The sequence below is a fragment of the Aspergillus lucknowensis genome (assembly GCF_044049455.1).
Source record: "Aspergillus lucknowensis strain CBS 449.75 chromosome Unknown BJX67scaffold_35, whole genome shotgun sequence".
Classification (NCBI taxonomy): Eukaryota; Fungi; Ascomycota; class Eurotiomycetes; order Eurotiales; family Aspergillaceae; genus Aspergillus; species Aspergillus lucknowensis.
The window spans coordinates 47,855-66,785 of NW_027263579.1; the positions used below are offsets into that span (position 1 = coordinate 47,855).

At 55.1% G+C, this 18,931-nt stretch overlaps 5 protein-coding genes across 5 annotated transcripts in view; 4 read left to right on the top strand and 1 right to left on the bottom strand.

The window, feature by feature from the left end:
• Window positions 1–131: 131 nt before the first annotated feature.
• BJX67DRAFT_383207 (HAD-superfamily hydrolase) lies at window positions 132–884 on the bottom strand (the record flags this gene model as incomplete). The annotated part of the gene is made up of 1 exon (XM_071033408.1): window positions 132–884. The coding sequence occupies one exon, from the start codon at window positions 882–884 to the stop codon at window positions 132–134; it is 753 nt and encodes a 250-aa protein (XP_070883964.1).
• Window positions 885–4,131: 3,247 nt separating this feature from the next.
• BJX67DRAFT_359562 (uncharacterized protein) lies at window positions 4,132–4,738 on the top strand. Its single transcript, XM_071029696.1, has 2 exons — window positions 4,132–4,183; window positions 4,236–4,738. Exon 2 carries the CDS (start codon window positions 4,246–4,248, stop codon window positions 4,552–4,554), a length of 309 nt encoding a protein of 102 aa, XP_070883965.1. The 5' UTR covers window positions 4,132–4,183; window positions 4,236–4,245; the 3' UTR covers window positions 4,555–4,738.
• A 237-nt stretch (window positions 4,739–4,975) lies between these two features.
• Window positions 4,976–5,695, top strand: BJX67DRAFT_359563 (uncharacterized protein). Its single transcript, XM_071029697.1, has one exon. It carries the CDS (start codon window positions 5,048–5,050, stop codon window positions 5,456–5,458), a length of 411 nt encoding a protein of 136 aa, XP_070883966.1. The 5' UTR covers window positions 4,976–5,047; the 3' UTR covers window positions 5,459–5,695.
• Window positions 5,696–6,713: 1,018 nt separating this feature from the next.
• On the top strand, window positions 6,714–8,171 carry BJX67DRAFT_190728 (GDP-mannose transporter 2). Its single transcript, XM_071025328.1, has 4 exons — window positions 6,714–7,090; window positions 7,147–7,237; window positions 7,297–7,683; window positions 7,740–8,171. The coding sequence occupies exons 1-4, from the start codon at window positions 6,854–6,856 to the stop codon at window positions 8,096–8,098; spliced, it is 1,074 nt and encodes a 357-aa protein (XP_070883967.1). The 5' UTR covers window positions 6,714–6,853; the 3' UTR covers window positions 8,099–8,171.
• Window positions 8,172–10,016: 1,845 nt separating this feature from the next.
• Window positions 10,017–18,931, top strand: part of BJX67DRAFT_383210 (uncharacterized protein) — a gene marked incomplete at both ends in the record, with an annotated part of 28,631 nt that continues 19,716 nt past the window's right edge. Inside the window, 2 exons of the mRNA XM_071033409.1 lie at window positions 10,017–10,072; window positions 10,132–18,918. Of these exons, the coding sequence (XP_070883968.1) occupies window positions 10,017–10,072; window positions 10,132–18,918 (8,843 nt within the window). The remainder of the gene's footprint in view (window positions 10,073–10,131; window positions 18,919–18,931) is intronic.

Genomic DNA, 18,931 nt, shown 5'->3' on the forward strand with positions numbered 1-18,931 from the left:
GCATGAGAAAGGAGGAAAAGGCAGCTCAAAAATAATGTATCTGATTTGCTGATCAGGTTTATTTGTATTGTATTCTTTCCGATGCTTGAACCGCTACCCTACACGAGCCATCCAGATCATGATATTACGAGCTAATTCGGGACGAAAGCATCCGCCATTTGTCCCAGCGTCTGGAAATGCCATGAAAATCCCAGAGTCCCCTTAAACGTCCGAAGATCCCCTCCCATGATGCTTTCGCTCCCCTCCCTCCTCTCCACATAGGCGCTTTCGAGCCCGGCCTTCGCAGCAGGCTCGAGGTCGTGCTTCAAGGCATACGCCGTGTGAATAATCTCATTCTTCTTGACCCCCAGATCCGCCTCACAGTGCTCAATGAGGTACTCGAAGTTCCGCGGGTCCGGCTTATACGACCCAATCTCCTCGGCCGTATAGATGGCATCGAATTCCACATCGGGAAATTGGTTGGTCAATGTCCGTGCAAAGGACTCCCTGTCCACGTTGGAGAGGATCACAAGCTTGAAGCGCTTCTTGAGCCGCTGCAGAGCTTCGATTGTGTCGGGGAACGGTTTCCATTCTCCGACGCTCGCCCCGAACCTCTCCCCGCCGTTGGCATCGAGCTGGACGCCGAACTCGGAAGCGAGGCGTTCGTATGTTTTCACGAGGACCTTGTTGTAAAGCTCTGTTGGGTTCTCGACCTGCACGTGGCCCTCGTGCTTGATGAAGGCCTCGAGCACTCCTGGCCGATTGTTGTAGAGGGGATGCGACGGCGAAAACTGCTGCGTCAAGGGAAGGAGAGCGGTGTAGATTCCGGTCTCCCAGTCGATAAGAGTGCCGAAGCAATCGAATGTAAGGCAGGTAAAGGCATCGCTGGAACGCTGAGCGGACATGGTTGAGCTTGTTCGTACGGAGTTAGTTGTGCGCGGTTGCGTTCTCTCGAAGGAAAAGGCAATTTCATTTATATCGTGGGGGAGAGGGGGGGAAGGGGGAGACCTTGTTGACTTCTTCTCTGATGAATCTCCTCAGCCAGCTTTGCTTCCAGCCCCGCTTCTCATTCACAAGCTTCGAGAGACACTAAGCTGGCACGGGCGGTAGCACGCTAATTAGGGTTGGCTTCTGACGGTGGGGGGCTGTGCCTCTGCCTTTCGCCTTTGGGCGAGGTCACCGCGACTGAAAGAAACCAGGGCCCACCACGGAAAGGTACCTGATCGAATTGCAGGGTGGAATTAGGAACGTCATTCTGCTCCTGTGCTCCTGTGCTGCTGGGTGCAAGGTATAGATGACAAGAATCCCATGTCTCCCGGGTCGCTGCTGTTTCACAGTACAGCGGCTCTATGGTTGAGCTCACAAGCTGCAGCTTTTCGGGAGGAGTCAGCCTAGGCTTTACAATAGTGTAGATACATGAGGGTTTCGACCTCAGATACTGTTTTCATGGCGTACCTATCATATCAATTGAGCCCTCGGCTTTGACGAAGATAATGAGAGCAAATGCAATGCTTATCATGAGGTCGTAGCTCATGGCCGCTGTAAAGCCTCTCACAGCCTCCTCCAATAAGAGGCGCCGATAACGCGTCACTGTTCAAACATAGCTGGGAGATACCTATATACCAAGCGGAAGCCCCGTTAAATGTGCTGGTGCATCTACAGGCTCGAAAGTCTGATCAAAAGGCTCCGGTTTTCCCGAGCCAGTCTCAAGGGCTATTGAAAGATTGGGCGGCGTCAGGTAGTACTAGCACAAGAGGTTCTCAGTATAGTATATTTCAACACCTGGCACCAGGGCTTCCTAGACAACCCATATCCTAGCACCAATGCCGTCAGTTCTGCTCAAGAGCTACCACCCCTGGGCATATTAGACACCAACTTCCCCCTGTATCAAGTGTCCCCAGCGCTCAAGCCGCAGGAATTGAGAGGCAAATAGCACAAATCTCGCTTGCCACTTTCGCTTCGCCCGGCCTCCGGTTGGGCGGAGTGACAGTTCAGGGGCAGCAGCTCTAGCTTTGAATTGTTGGCCAGGTCATCGCGAGGGCCATGGTGTAATCCTGACGCAAGAGGTAGACGGAGTACTTCGCGCAGCTCTGCCATATCCACCCAGCGCGCTGATTGCCACTCTTCAGTGGGCGACGCCGCCCGGATCTGCAGAATGGGATCGTCCGCCACGGCTGCCTGTTCCTGTCGATGCATGCACAAGCTCGGAGGATTATTATTGCCTGCTTCCCCCCCGCGAACTTACCACTAGGGCCCAAAGCGCTGGGAACACTCCGCCGTACACGCATATGTATGTCATTGCCACGTGCGGAACCATGTGCGCGGCTGTTTTGATCACTCGCAGGAGAGCTCTCCACCGTCTGTAGCGCTGATACACGTCTTGCTGCGTGTCAACGACGGGACCTGAAGGCCCAACGACACAAGACTGTCGGTTGAAGACATCTGGGGCCTGGCAGGTCTGACTCTGCAGTGAGCCTGGCGTGGGGACAGCGTCGCCTGCCTTCAAGACTCCGTGGGAACAAGTCTATCGGACGAAGAAAATGGCATGGCTGCCGGAATAGTGAAGAAGCACGGATGCAGGAAGAGGTGGAGTGTGGAAGTGGTCCTGCTACGCGCGCGTATCCTTCGTGAAGGAGGATTTGGAGTCTCCAGCAGTGGTAGTAGAGTTCGTTCTCGAATATTTCGGACTAATAATCACATCCGGTTGCTTTGCTAGGTACAAAGTATCTCCTCGTTATTTTGCTAACTCCTGACTTGTCAACTCATGCTGCCTTAGAATCAACTATATATATAGTTCAAGGGAGGGTAAGCGACTACCAAACGCTGCTGGGTTCCAGAACCGATAGAAGGGTTCCGTGACAGAAATCAAGGGACGGCTTGGTCTTCTGAACGGATTCCCAGTCCCATTGTAGCCTGAAATCGGGAAGCTTATATCGTACTATCGGCCATCTACTTGTGTTGCGAGGGCCCCTGGTCGGGAAGCACCTTCTCTCCCACCCAGCTTCACATCTAGACTATCAAGAATATCCCCGGAATCGGACGCTGCCGAGACTGAGCGCATTCTATACGACGTAGTAGGGCCTGTCTGCAAATCACATATACTCTGTATGGGTTGTTCCATGAAGAGCGAAGGTACGAGCAGTGGGTCGGATAAATTCAATGGACTCGGCCCAACCCTGCCAAAGCACGGCGCAGGAACTCAGTCTTGCTCTGCGTCCAAATAACACCACCACTGAACAAATGGTGACAATACAAAATAATGCTACTAACATGAGACTGATGGACTGATATTTCGATTGAGGAGCCACTGCATCTGACCGACTCTAGCGTCTCGATAATATGGCCACTGTACCAAGGTGTCAGGACTCGTCGTCTCCAGTCTGAATGTGGATACGCAGGGAGCGACAGGATCACATCCTGCTGCTTCTCACAGCGACGATTGGGCAGCACATCTGTGTTCTTCTCGTCGCCAAGCGGGGAGGGCGAGTTTGCATTTCCTGCATCCAGCCTAGCGAGGGGTGATTGGTAAGACAAGAAGCAAGAAGGATTTAAGGCGTCCAACAAGCCTCCTCTGCCGCTCCGCCGATCCGCCGCACCTGCCAGCCCCCACGGCAGGAGACGGGTGCGGCTGACGTTCAGCGGCGCGTTGGGGGACGAGCGACAAGTCTTGCAAGGCTAAGCGAGCTGCTGATCCCCTCCGAGGTCGACTCGGGAATTCGCTCCGGCGGGGGCCAAAAATATGGACCCACAGGACCATGCTTGTGAGGCGCTGGGACAGTGATGTTGGCCGTTGCATGAGATTTAGTGTTGGTGGACGAGGATGTCTTAACCAAAGTGTCCTATCAAAGGAGATACCCCGGCCAGGGCAGGTTCCCGGCAGCCAGGAGGGGGGCAGTTGTGGACGGGGTAAAACGCGCATGTTCCAGCTATTTATAAAATTTGGCAAGATTTACCACTACCCGTCTCGTAAGGGACGGACCGTTACGTTGGTTGCCAGGTGCATTGGCCTATAGTATTGCATTCCAGTTCGTAACAGCCACCTTCACAGGCAGGCGCCGACCAGGGCGAGAAGCTGTTCTTTGGGGACGCGTCCGGCGCAATGTAACAGCAGAGTAGCGGCCAGCGCGGACCCCGAGCAGTCTTGCTGCCGCGCGGTGTCGTTGGACGAGGCCAACGCTATCATAAGTGTCCACAAGTTTGGAAGCTGCCCGTTGTTAGCTGCCCGCCGAAATGGTGGTCGCTTGACACAGACTTACCTCCCTGGGAATGGTCTTCTTCAAGGCCTGCAGGGCCTGCGCGGTGTTTGCCATACCGGCACGATTCAGAGCCTCCGTCTCCGCGGCCATCATGAGAGGCGCAAGGCCAGCGTTGACGGCGCTGCGCGCGTCCTTCTTCTCCGTCACCAACATGGACTCGGTTGACCGCAATATCTCCTCGAAGAAGCCTCGCCGCTCCCAGGGGCTCCATTCCTTGGAGGCGTTGAATATGTCTGCGATTGCCTTGGGGAGGCGCCTGTTGCGGCTGACGCGTTGTTCGTTCGCAAGGTGCGAGGACTCGGTAAATGACTCTCCGTAGTATGCAATGACGAGCGCATCGAAGTTGTCGAACCGCAGCGCATCCACACATTCCATGATATATTCGAGTCGTTCGTTTATCGTTGCGTCGTGGTCCAGAAGACCGGACGACCCCGTCGAGTCCGACGGCGAGGCCATACCGGCTACCGCCATGTGAGCAATGGTTGATGAGGAGTTTGGCTGTGTGACGGCGTCCAATGGGTCTGTGGGGAACGAATTCGGCCACATGAGCCGCGCGAGATTGTCGCCTTTCCAGGGGTCGGAATCGTGGGGATGGTTCAAGAGCGGTTGTCCGTAGAGGCTGTCTGGCGTGAAAGGTGTTTGTTCGTTCCCATGCGCCGCCCGTCCAAAGGCGGGTGCCGCTGATATCTCGTTTCCCCTGCCGCTTGTCATGAGAGACGCCTCCAGGTTCCTACTCGGCGGTGCGTGATCCCCGTGTCGCCCCGGCTGTGTGAATCCTCCCCCGCCGTCTTGATCGATCGATTTGTTGTCATATGGCCGGACGTTCACGACTGGTCGGTTTTCTGGCGTGGGGTACATCTGAGCAAAGGCCTGCTGCTGCGGGTAGGGAGGGGTGTTCATCGTCTTGCTCACATCGAACAGCGAGGGTGGGGGCTTGTATAGAGATTGCTGCACCGTCTGTGACTGTGACTGTGACTGTGCACCGTCCTTCGCTGGTCTTGTCGTCGGCTGTGTCAATGGGGCGACGGAAGCGCCAGTCGCGGGCTGGTGGTTCTCTTGGATATCGACGATCGAGCTGCCCGAGCTGCCCAAGCCGGTATCGGCGAACGGCGCCTCCGCCGACGCGGACTGTTTCCTGGTGTTGCCCTCTTGCTGTTCTACTCTTGCCTGGAGCTCGGCGATGCGGGCCTTCATGCGCTGACCTGGAGAGGATTAATCGTTAGTGGTGCATCTTTCTGGCTGATCGGAAATGTTGAATTACGATAGGTTCTCTGCGCAACCCTGTTTTGAATCCTCTTCTTGACCTTGCGATCTTTGATGTGCGTCCAGTCATCTTCGGGGCTGAGATACACGGTGTTCGGCAGGGCATAGAGCGAAATGTAAGGTGGTTTGGAAGACGGTTGCTGCTTGTCCGTGTTGAACGACATGATGGGGGAGCGTGTGAGAATCATCCAGAGCTGACAACAATCGATGCCAGGCCACGATCGACAAGCCTGTGTACTTTATACTGTTCATCCGAATGACTAATTGAAATACAAAAACATGGTGGAGCTGCAGCAACGCCAGGCTTGTCTGCGGCCGCTGAGGGCTAAGGTGGCCTGGTGGTGGGGGCTTAAAACCAGTGGCAGGACGGACTGGAGTCCACGGCGAGGGTGTGCTGGGCCGCTCCCGGAGTGATTGGCTGCTGTGTAGCCGTGGTCTGAAATCCATTCCGCACGCGCTTACCAGTTGCGACTGCAGGGACTACTCTACGACGAGGACTGTGGTTGACCCCGGTGGTTTTGTTGGCACAATTTTGTTCCTCCGCTCCTGTATGCACTGGCAGGGATTGTGAAATATGTGTATTATAACCTGACCAATAACTTACCTCGGCCTTCTTGAGAGTGGAGAAATTTGGCCCTGAAAGGGCAGCCAGTCGATGACAAAAATACAGTTTGCCTGATACGGGATAGCCGGGAGACCCACGGTACCAACAAAATCACCAGGTTCAACCACAGGACAGCGACATCCACAGCAACAGAACGCCTGATGCACGGATATCCCCAGACGGGACTGCGACAAGAACGCAAAATACGGTCCCTCGTGCAGAAATGGCCTGGACTGTTGGTCGCTGGGACCAACAGTGACCATTGGGTCGGGAACATGTCGGGAATCAACTGTAAATTACCCGAAACGGTAACCTTGACTGAAGCCGTCGAAGGTGAGGAGGACTGCTGACAACTTGAACAACAATTTCGAACCGTCCCAACCCAGATGACGCGCGGGTTAACGAACTTGACGCTATCAATGGACTCGATTATTGTGACCCTTGTCTCCTGTTCCTGGTATACGTATACGTGGTTACCTCTGACCGTCGAGCTGATCTATCCAAAGCCTCAACTGGGTTAGCTTGCTCTGCACGGACCGCAGATCAGCTGATCGCCGGGCACCCCTGGATGAATTGTGAAATTTATTTGATATTGTCAGCTTCACTTCTCTTCCTGCGTCACCCTTCGTCCTTTACCCTCTCCAACATTTTACCCCACCTCCTCGTCGCTACTCCCATCTGCAGTAGCGTTGCGACCGGCTGCTGACTCTGTCCTTTCCTCTTCAACGCGCCCCCTTCCCCTGCACGCGCCATGGCGAGCGCACGTAACAGCGTCAGCAAGGAAGAGTTGCTTCCCACCTACGAGCGTCGGTCGCAACCTGATGGCAACATCTCGGGATCCGTGACGAGCTTTGCCTCGACGATTGGCGACAATGCCAGCGCTGCCGTGCTCGCCTACTGCCTGTCCTCCATCAGCATGACCCTGGTGAACAAGTACGTCGTGTCCGGCGCCAGCTGGAACTTGAGCTTTCTCTATCTCGCCATCCAGGTGTGTGTGTGCGTGTGTCAGCATCCCTCGAACAAAATGAGCCCTAACTGAACCAGTCTTTCATCGGCACTGTGGCGATATTGGCCTGCAAGAAGGCAGGACTCATCCAGAACCTTGCCCTATTTGACTTGAAGAAAGCGCGAACATGTAGGAGGCTTCTGCTTAGGCCCCATTGCATGCAAAATACTAACTAAACACCATTACAGGGCTGCCGATTTCCCTGTTGCTGGTTGGAATGATCTATACTGGCAATAAAGCGCTGCAATTCCTCTCTGTCCCTGTTTATACCATCTTCAAGAACCTGACAATCATTATCATTGCCTACGGCGAAGTTTTCATGGTCGGAGGCAGCGTGAAGCCTCTCGCCCTGCTGTCTTTCGGCTTGATAGTACTCAGCTCGGTCGTGGCAGCCTGGGCCGACATCCAGCACGCGACCACCACCATGGTTGGGGCCGACGCGGATTCGACCGCCGCAGCTCTGTCGGCCCTCAACGCCGGTTATGCTTGGATGGGGACGAATGTGATCTTCTCTGCCTCGTACGCACTGGGCATGCGGAGGGTGATCAAAAAGACAAACTTTAACAACTGGGACGGTGCGTGTATAGGGCTGAGCAGGCGAAGCATCCTCACTGACGACGCGCTGATTTAGTCATGTTCTACAACAATCTGCTCAGCATCCCTATTCTGCTGCTTGCTTCCATGCTCGCTGAAGACTGGTCATCCAAGAATCTGCAGAGGAACTTTCCGGCCGAGTCGCGACAAACCTTGTTGATTGGAATCCTCTACTCTGGCATGGCTGCCATCTTCATCTCGTACTGCACGGCCTGGTGCGTTCGAGCCACCTCGTCCACCACCTACGCCATGGTGGGCGCCCTGAACAAGCTCCCACTGGCTGTTGCAGGCATCGTCTTCTTTGCAGCGCCGGTCACATTTGGGAGCGTATCTGCCATTGTGCTTGGCTTCGTCAGCGGCCTCGTCTACGCGAGGGCGAAAAGCACCGGTGCATAGAGGCCAACCCATGCCTCCGACCTCCGCCTGCGCAAAACCCCATCTCGCGAGACACGACACGCGAGGAGCCGACGATAGGAAAGGCCGTACGGCCATGGCGGTTGGCACGTGCCAGTTCAGTATTCCCGGCCGAGCTACAGCCCCTTCAGAGGATAGAACGCGAGCATAGATGCATCCGATCGATTGGAACCTCTTGGACCTCTTGGAGATACCATAGTAATAGATATTGAGCTTCCTCACATTTTTTTCCCCCTTGATCACGAGCTACTGCACTGTATCTAGACACATCAGGATGACCGCTAATAATACACCTCCGGGAGACTTGTTCTCGCGATCTCCGGCCAAAATTGTCTGCGGCCAAACAGTTGGCGACAGGAGCAGCGCACCAAATCTTCCGGCCAGGCGGGTGCTGTTGGCTGTGCGTTGCAGCCTGTGAGCCTTGTGAAGCATTCCGGGCACGGCACCGTAGTTCTTTCGGCTGGACAAGCTGAACGGCAGGGGGTAGGTAGGTACGTCGCGTCAGCTTCCCTCCAGGCCGCGACATTCCACTGCGGGTACGAGTCGGTGTGTCTTCGGCACGGTCGTCTTCAGCCTTCGCGTCGAGGACCGCTCCACTCCGTCCTCCCGTGCGGCGCTCAGGTTCGTGTCTGGAAGCCAACATTCACTCTTGCATCTGTGGCCCCATGAAGTGGTACTAGGAGCCAAGTCAGAGTCACGACAGATCCGACAGTAATACTGTGGAGAGCACGTCATTTTCTTCTGCGGGTTTGGTTGGTGCGGGTTGAGGCGTTGGAAGCAGACCGACGCCATCCATCCTTCTCATGCCCCACGATCCGACACTAAGCACTAACCTGGTTGCAGTGGCGCCTCTTGGCCGCCTTGTCGTCCCGTCCCCGTCAACCGGCCCAGATAGGGCTGGGGATTACCGTTTCAAGTTTTCGGAAAACAAAATAAGCTTGCGTACTACTCAGTATTGTTCTTTTCTTTGGCGAAAAACGAGCGTCCTCTCTCTGTGTTTCTAGCCAATTAGAGGATTAAACATTTGGCTTACCAATGCTTGCTAAGCACCCAGTCCAGGATGAGTGATCTTTTCATCATGGAAAAGAAAATAACTGCATCATGTTTTTGTTTTCGGCAAAGATCATGAATTTTTCCTTTTCCACACCGCTCTCGGCCCCAGTGCCGCGAGCCGCCGTTGCGACCGCATCCAATGGGCGCAGGCGGCTCCTCCCGCCGCATCCCTTGGCACAGCCTCAGGCTGCCAGTGGTCCCATTGGTACGCGTATGTTACATCGTTTTACTACTCGTAGTCGTACTCCAGTAAGCGACCGGCATTGGGCCGGCGCTAAGGACAGCTGATTTGGTGGACGTTTGGCAGGGTTGACAATGATGAGGTACTAACCATTTTATCCGGATATTAGATCCAGTACTGTGTACAGGTACCAGCTAGGAACCGTGTGGATCGCGCGAGTCAAGTGCTGAGACTTACACTATCATCTCGAATTTACCAATGCGTCTGATGCGTCTGACACGAGCAGAGACGCACAGCGAAGGCCCATGGGGGCCGGGGCTCACTCAGTATCGTCCGAAAGTAGGCCACGCTCTCAGCTGGAGCTCACAGCCTGCTTGATCGTCGGCATGACTGTGGACAGCCTGAGCTCGGCTGAGCTGGACTGCGACTGAGTGAGACGTTCGCGCGCCACACCGCGTCGGGTCCCTGCTTGCTGGTCGCTCCTCAATCTGCAACCGGCGTGCTCACAGCTTGGCCAGCTACCTACGTACCAGCTTGACAGGTTTGATTTGGATATACCACCAGCAGAGCCGACGGAGACTCCATTGGCTTCCACAACTTTGCGGCAGCAAGCGACGAGAACGCAAGCTTGTGCCAACATCTATAACCACAACCAGTTCCGCCACCATGACGCTAAACGGCGATGATGTATATGACAGCACAGAGGACTATGAAAACGAGAGGTGAGCAATGCTGCTCGGAATGCTGGCGCGAGAGCAGAGGTCGCTAAAAACAGTGCCAGCGAATATACGGACGAGAGCGAGGAGAGCGAGGAGAGCGAAGAGCTCTTGGGCGACCTAACCCTAGCGAGCAACTGGGATGCGAAGAGAGCAACCCAGTGGAATACCGCTGACGACCCCGAAATCACCGACAACTGCGTGCATCGCCTGATTGAACGGCAGGCAGAGATTCGACCGGATGCGCCAGCTGTGCACGGGTGGGATGGCCACTTCACGTATGCGCAGCTGGACAGCGCTGCCAATAGGCTGGCCCACCTTCTTCTGGATTCCTTTGCGCTGCAGCCAGACGATCTGGTGCACGTGTGCTTCGAGAAATCTGCGTGGTTCTTTGTATCGATTGTGGCCATCAACAAGGCAGGTGCTGCCTGGGTTCCGCTGGATCCGTCCCACCCCGAGAAGCGCCAACGGCAGATAGTGGACCAGACCAAAGCGCAACTGGCACTCTGCTCCCCCGCGAATTTTGCGCTCTGCTCGGCCCTGTGCGTTGACGTCGTCGAGGTGACGCCGGAGCTGGACATGCGCCTGAAGCAAGATGGGCATTGGCCTTCAAGCGCGCCACTCTCTCGCGTCTCCCCACGCCATGCGGCCTACGTTCTGTTCACCTCGGGCAGTACAGGCACCCCGAAGGGGTTTGTCATGGAACATGGGGCTGTCTGCACCAGCCAGACAGCCATCAGCCGCAGGCTGCGGCTTACACCAGAGGTTCGAATGCTGCAATTTGCATCCTTTGTTTTCGACCTTTCGATAGGAGAAATCATTGCGACTTTGATTAGCGGCGCCTGCCTCTGTGTTATTTCCGAAGATAGCCGCATGAATGGATTGGTCGATTTTATTAATAGCATGAATATCAACTGGGCATTTCTTACGCCTGCCTTTGCCCGAACCTTGAAGCCGAGCGATGTACCAAACCTGGAGCTCCTGCTGCTGGCTGGTGAGGCGGTGGGCCGGGATGTCTTTGATATCTGGTTTGGGCGTGTGCGCCTGGTGAATGGATGGGGGCCTGCGGAGACGTGTTGCTTCAGCACCCTTCACGAGTGGGATCGGGAGTCAGCGAGTGAATCTCCGTTGACCATCGGCCGGCCCGTCGGATCCTACTGCTGGCTCGTTGACCCCAACGATGCTCAGCGGCTTGTTCCTATAGGCACAGTGGGCGAGGTTGTGATCCAGGGCCCAACCATGCTGCGCGAATATCTGGCGAATCCTGAGCAAACTGAAAAGAGTACCGTTAGGAAGCTCCCTGAATGGGCACCCCGCCGAACATCACCTTACTGGAACCGTTTCTATAAATCCGGAGACTTGTGCAAATACAACACGGACGGTACCCTCGAGTTCATCAGCCGAAAAGACACCCAGGTTAAAATCCGAGGTCTACGGGTCGAGCTTGGGGAGGTTGAGCATCACATCAGCTTGAGTCTAGCAGAAGCACGACAGGTGGCGGTCGATATGTACGAGACCGCCAACGGCCCGACCCTGGCGGCGTATTTCTGTTTTGAAGCCGGCATGAAAGGGCCCGATGCTCAAGGGAGGAACGAGGCGGAAGGCTTGTTAATGCCGATTACAGAAGAACTGGAAAGCCGGATCACTGCCATGGTTGGGGAGCTCAACATCAGACTTCCCCGTTACATGATCCCATCTCTCTACATACCCTGCCGGTACATGCCGGTCATCACATCGACGAAAATAGACAGGAACCAACTCCGGAGGTTGACCAGCAGCCTTAGCCATGGGGATATTACCATGTACTCGCTCGTGGACCGAAAAAAGCGACCTCCAGAGACACCGATGGAGCTGAGGCTTCAGGAGATCTGGGCCAACATTCTCAACCTACCCTTGGACGCGATAGGCCGAGACGACAGCTTCCTACGCATTGGCGGGGACTCTATCTCCGTCATCCAACTGGTGTCCAGAGCACGAACTGCGGGAATTGAACTCGTAGCAAAGGACATTTTCAGGGACCCTCGACTGCACAGCATGGCCCTCGCAGCTGCTGAGATAAAGATGTCGCCCACCGACAGGCGTTCCTACGAAGTCGAACCTTTCGCCTTGATCCCACGGGAAATCGGGCTTGACCTTCTGACAGCCCAAGCACGTCACCAGTGCCGTTTGCCCGAGAATCAAGTAATCGAGGACTCTTACCCTTGCACCACCCTCCAGGAAGGGCTGATGGCTCTCGCTGTCAGACAGCCTGGTTCCTATGTCGCCAAGCATGTATACCAACTCCCAAACCACGTCGATATTGGCCGTTTCCGGGCAGCATGGGAGCAGACGATGCGAGTGTGTGCCAATCTGCGAACCCGAATAATTCTGCACGACGGTTCCTCCCTCCAGGTCGTGATCAAGGAGGACATATCGTGGGAAAGCGGAGCAGATATGCAATCAGCTCTGAGCGCGACGTGGGACGCGGACATGGCGTATGGATCGCGGCTCTGCCGCTACGCCATTGCAGAGGATGATGATGGGAAGCACTATTTCCTGTGGGCTATCCACCACACCATCAATGATGGATGGACAAACCGATTAGTGCTGGCTACACTGCACCAGGCATACCAGCACGCCGAGGCCCCCGCCATGCAGCCCTACAGCAGCTTCATGCAATATGTCATGGACATGGACCGGGATGCCGCCAGCGAGTTCTGGCGATCACAGCTCCAGGGGGCCCGGCGGGCTACATTCCCACCAGACCAGCGCGGGTTGGCGTCCCGCAGCGGCGGGAAAAGCAGAACACACTCGCTCGCGAGACGTATCGCCTTTGCTAGCCCGAAAGATAGTTCGATCACGAAGGCCACTATCCTCAGGGCTGCCTGGGCCTTGGTGCTGGCGCGCTATTGCGACACGGACGATATATGCTTTGGCACCAACATCTCAGGTCGACATGCACCTATCCCTGGTGTGGAGAGGATGCCTGGTCTGGTGGTTGCTACGGTCCCCGTGAGGATGCAGCTTGACTCTCAGCAGACCGTGTCGGATTTCGTCCTCGGGGTCCAGAATCAGGCCGCCGACATGGTGCCCTACGAGCAATTCGGGCTCCAGAATATTTCCAAGCTCAGTGCGGATGCTCAGGAGAGCTGCAATTTCTCGAGCTTGTTCGCCGTCCAGCCGATAAACGAGATGAGTGGCACGGGAAGCTCATCCGATGCAATTCTGGCCTTGGATGGATCCTACAACGACAGGTCCAAGGATGCCATGGACGGATACTTCAACTACCCTCTCATCGTCCAGTGCCATTCCTATGAAGACCATTTTGATCTCGTCTTCATCTATGACGCCGGCGTGCTCGCTGAGCCTCAGCTCCAGGCGATGTCCGAACATTTCGAGAACGTCACGCGGCAACTGGCGGCGCAGGACGCGAGAAAACTGGGCTCGGTGAGCCTTGCGGGCTCTTGGGATAGAGAACAGGCTCTCCAGTGGCAGAGGGAAGAACCGGAGCTTGTGAATGCCTGTGTTCACGAATTAGTGGCCCAGCAAGCCTCGCGCACTCCAGACCGCGAGGCCCTCGTGTCCCGCAAAGAGACGCTCACCTATGCTGAATTGAACCAGCTATCAACTCAACTTGCAGCACATCTATCCCGGCACGGCGTGGGACCCGAATCTATCGTGCCCATATGCTTCGAGAAATCAATCTGCACGGTCGTCGCTCAGCTGGCTGTCTGGAAGGCAGGCGGAGCGTTCCTACCCCTTGACCCTGCGCATCCGCAATCCAGGAGAGAGGCGTTGGTGTCAGAGTCGGGTGCGCGAGTCATGATTGTTTCCCCGTCGCAGGCAATCCCGTGTGCCGGGATGGCGTCAACTGTCCTTGAATTGTCACCAAGCCTGATATCGCAGCTTTCAAAGTCTGGCGCGGCCTTGCAACCGTCCCATCGACCGAGTCCGAGCAACACTGCCTACCTCCTATTTACTTCCGGCTCTACGGGTAAACCAAAGGGTGTTGTTGTTGAGCATTCCGCGATATGCTCCAGCATCACGTACCACGGCAAGGCCTACCACATGAGCGAAGAGTCCCGGGTTCTACAATTTGCCAACTACACCTTCGATAGAAACCTGAGCGAGATCATGACGCCACTGGTATATGGCGGCACTGTCTGCGTCCCGTCCGACACAGAGCGGCTGCAGGACCTGCCGGCCTTTGTGCGAGACACTCGCGTCAATCTTGCCATCATGACGCCGTCCCTCGCGAGAAGCTACAGCCCACAAAGCATGCCCACCTTGAAAACGCTGATTCTCGGAGGCGAGGCCCCAGGCAGAGACAATCTCCAGACATGGCTCGGCCACGTTACGCTCATCAACACATACGGGCCTACTGAAGTCTGCGTTACCTGCAGCACGCATGAGTTTGCCTCGACCGACGAGGTCCCCACCAATATTGGCCGTGGCTTCAACAATCGTTGCTGGATCGTCGATGCCGACAATCATCAGCGCCTCGCGCCGGTCGGCTGCGTGGGCGAGCTGTTGGTTGAAGGCTACGCGCTGGCCCGGGGCTACTTCAACGACGAAGAGATGTCCAAGGAGTTCTTTGTCGAAGCACCCCAATGGATGCCCATGCCTCCTGCTTCACGAGCCCAGCAACAGCGGCGACTCTACAAGACGGGCGATTTGGTCAAGTACAACTTCGATGGCTCGATCGACTTCCTGGGGAGGAAGGACACCCAGGTAAAGCTCCGAGGGCAACGGATTGAACTTGGAGAGATCGAGTACCACATCAAGCTGGCCTTGCCATCCGTGAAGCACGCGGTTGTGGACAAATTGCAGCGGAACACCGGCGAGTTTCTGGTTGCGTTCGTCAGCTTCATGGATGGGCAGAAGCCATCTGGAGAGGGTAGCTCCAATCCATCGCTGCTACCAATGACTGAGGATACGAGAAACTCTCTTGCTAGGGTTAGTGAAGCGCTGGAGGCCGCATTGCCCGCGTACATGGTGCCGTCGTTCTTCGTTCCCGTCCACGAGATGCCTACTATCAGCTCGACCAAGATTGATCGCAAGAGGATGCAGCAGCTCGCGAACTCTCTCCAGCCGGAACAACTTGATTCCTTTTCCCTGGAGCAACGTGACAAAGTTGTACCGTCCGAAGAGATGGAGTTCCGGCTGCGAGACCTGTGGGCCACTGTCCTCAAGATGGATGCCGAAGGGATTGGGAAGCACGATAGTTTCCTGAAGATCGGCGGCGATTCAGTCTCTGCTATCCAGCTGGTAGCTTTGGCTCGCGAACATGATATTGAACTATCGGTGACGAAGATATTTGAGGGCCCACGGCTAGACACGATGGCGTCAAATGCCATGAAGCTTGGTAGCACCGCGGCGTATGGGGCAGAGTCTTTCAGCTTGCTCGCTGAAGGTGTTACTATGGAGCAAGTCAAAGCCCTTGCCCGGCACACTTGCCAGCTATCAGAGTCTCAAGATATAGAGGATGCATACCCTTGCACCGGTCTCCAGGAAGGTCTAATGGCCCTGGCAGTTAAGCAGCCTGGCTCCCACGTTGCCAGATATCAATATCGCTTGCCTGACCATATCGATGTTGGCAGGTTCCGGACTGCATGGATGCAGACTGTCGCTCTGTGCAGTAACTTGCGAACGCGAATCATTCTCGTGGACGGCCATTGCATCCAAGTTGTCGTCAAAAACGACATAACATGGGAGGATACGAGTGGCCTGCGTCCAAAATCAGTCATCGGCCCTACGGAAGCCGGTCAGATGCAGTATGGAACTCGGCTCTGCAGATATGCGTTGGCCAAAGAGGAAAATGGCAGGACCTGGTTTATCTGGGCCACCCACCACGCTGTTTTTGACGGTTGGACGAATCGTCTGGTCCTAGATACTTTGCAGCGGATGTACAACGGCGCCGAAGCGCTGCCTCTGCAGCCATACAATGGCTTTATCAAGTACGTGGCGGCTCTCCAGGACCAGTCCGCAAGCAGCTACTGGCAGGCTCAGCTCCAAGGCGCGAAGCCTGCTACTTTCCCGGCTCAGGGCAGCGGCCCATCCAGATCAGGGCGTAACCTGACAGAGGCCATTCGACTTCCGCGCTTGACCAACAGCTCAATTACACAGGCCACCGTTTTGCGTGTGGCTTGGGCAATAGTCTTGGCCCGTTACTGCGAGACAAATGATATCTGTTTTGGCACTACCATCTCAGGACGACAGGCTCCAGTCCCTGGAATCGACCGGATGCCCGGTCCTGTTGTCGCTACTGTCCCGGTGAGGGTCCACCTGGATCAGACGCAAACAGTCTCTGAACTCTTGCAAAACGCTCAGAGCCAAGCATTGGAGATGACTGCCTACGAACAGCATGGCCTCAAGAATATCTCTACTGTCAGCGCAGACGCGAAGGCCGCCTGTGACTTCTCCAGCCTCCTTGTTCTACAACCGCTACAGAAAATGAGCGCTACCAATGGGTCATCATCACAAGCCATCCTCGTCAGTACGGACCCGGAAGATGAGCAGGACACTGCTTGGGTGGGAGATTACTTCACGTATCCTCTGGTTGTGCAAGCTATCATGATGGACGACCGGATTGATCTGAATCTTACATATGACTCGAGCGTTCTAGAGAAGTCGCAGTTGGTTGCTTTATGTCGCCAGTTTGGACATGTCGCAGAGCAGCTAGTGTCCAACTCAGAAGGCACCTTTGTGAGCGAGATTTCAATAGCAGGGCCCAGCGACCTGCATCAAGCACTCGAATGGAATCGAGAAGGCCCTGAGATCATCAACTCAACCTTTCACGAACTCGTTGAAAAACAAGCAATCCTTCGACCCCATGCACCAGCCATATGTGCATGGGATGGCAATTTCTCTTATGAGCAGCTGAACAGCAAAGCAAATAAATTGGCGCACTACCTGCTGAACAGATTCAGCATCGAAGCAGATGATCTCATCCATGTCTGCTTTGAGAAGTCCGCCTGGCATTTTGTTGCAATCCTGGCCATCAATAAAGCAGGGGCTGCATGGGTACCGCTTGATCCGTCACAGCCAGAGCACCGTCACCGACAGATTGTCCAGCAGACACAGGCAACGCTTGTATTGACGTCTGCTACTAATGTTTCGATCTGCGCTGGTCTGGTCAGAGACATCGTGCAAGTGACCCCCGATCTGGACGCAGAACTCGGCCTCGACAGCATGGTCTCTGGCCCTCCTGTTTCCAACGCCTCGTCGGGCAGCGCTGCCTACGTCCTATTCACATCTGGCAGCACGGGCGTCCCCAAGGGTCTTGTCATGGAACATGGAGCTGTATGCACTAGTCAAAATGCTATCAGTCATCGATTGCATATGGGACCCGACGTGCGAATCCTCCAGTTCGCGGCATTTGTCTTTGACCTGTCTATTGGCGAGATTATTGCACCCCTGATCTCTGGTGCTTGTCTCTGTGTCCCGTCTGAATCGACAAGAATGAATAGCATCACTGACTTTATCCGCGATATGAATATTAATTGGGCATTCCTTACCCCTGCCTTTGTACGAACCCTACAGCCCAGCCAAGTACCCAGCCTCAGCCTTTTACTTCTGGCTGGCGAGGCGGTTGGGCGCGATATCTTCAACACGTGGTTTGGCAAACTACGACTAGTTAATGGCTGGGGACCTGCTGAGACCTGCTGTTTCAGCACCTTACACGAGTGGAAGTCTCCAGATGACTCCCCCCTGACAGTGGGAACGCCCGTGGGAGGCTTCTGTTGGATCGTGGATCCCAATGACCATACACAACTTGCTCCTACAGGCTGTCTGGGAGAAGTCGTGATTCAAGGCCCAACGATACTGCGTGAATACCTGGCTAATTCGAAAGAAACAGAACGAAGCATAGTCAAATTGGTCCCTGAATGGGCTCCTAGGCATGGCTTGCCCCAATGGAGCCGGTTCTATAAGTCTGGCGACCTGTGTGCCTACAACCCTGATGGGACAATCCGGTTTGCCAGTCGCAAGGACACACAGGTCAAGATTCGTGGCTTCCGGGTTGAGCTGAGCGAGGTTGAGTATAATATACGCTCGACCCTGGAGGGTTTGCAGCAGGTTGTTGTTGATGTCCTCAAGACAGATAAAGGCCCGACTCTTGCTGCATTCCTTTGCTTCAGCAACGATACAGAGCCGATGGGCACCCATGGCCTTGCAAATGGCGACGTAAAGACTAACGGAGTTTCCCAGATGAACCACGACAACAATGCTGCTATTTTCTTGCCGCTGACCTTCGACTTGCAGGACCGAATCACCGAGTTAATTGGCACTCTCAACGTCAAGCTACCGGCGTACATGATCCCCACGTTATTCATCCCTTGCCGTTCTATACCTTTCATCACTTCTACAAAGGTAGATAGGAGAAAGTTGCGTACTATGGCAGAGAAGCTCGACCACAACGACATGGCAATCTATGCCTTGGTCAACAGCGAGAAGCGGCCACCAGAGACTACAATGGAGCACAGACTTCAACAGCTGTGGGCAGAGATACTAAATTTACCAATAGAGTCGATTGGCCGCGATGACAGCTTCCTGCGCATTGGTGGCGACTCTATATCCGCAATTAGCCTTGTATCGAAGGCCCGCGACTCCGGGATTCGAATCATGGTTAAAAATATATTTGATGATCCGCGATTGTCCGCTGTGGCTCTTTCTGCCTCCGAAGTGGAGGAATCAGGAGACGAGGACCTTGCCAGTGGGGAGGCATTCAGCCTCCTCCCATCCGACACGACTTTGGACAATGTCATGCTCGCCGTTCAGAGCCAGATAGGGCTCGACCTGCCTATTGAGGATGCCTATCCCTGTACGGCTCTGCAGGAAGGGTTAATGGCGCTCGCGGTAAAACAACCTGGCTCGTATGTCGCGAGA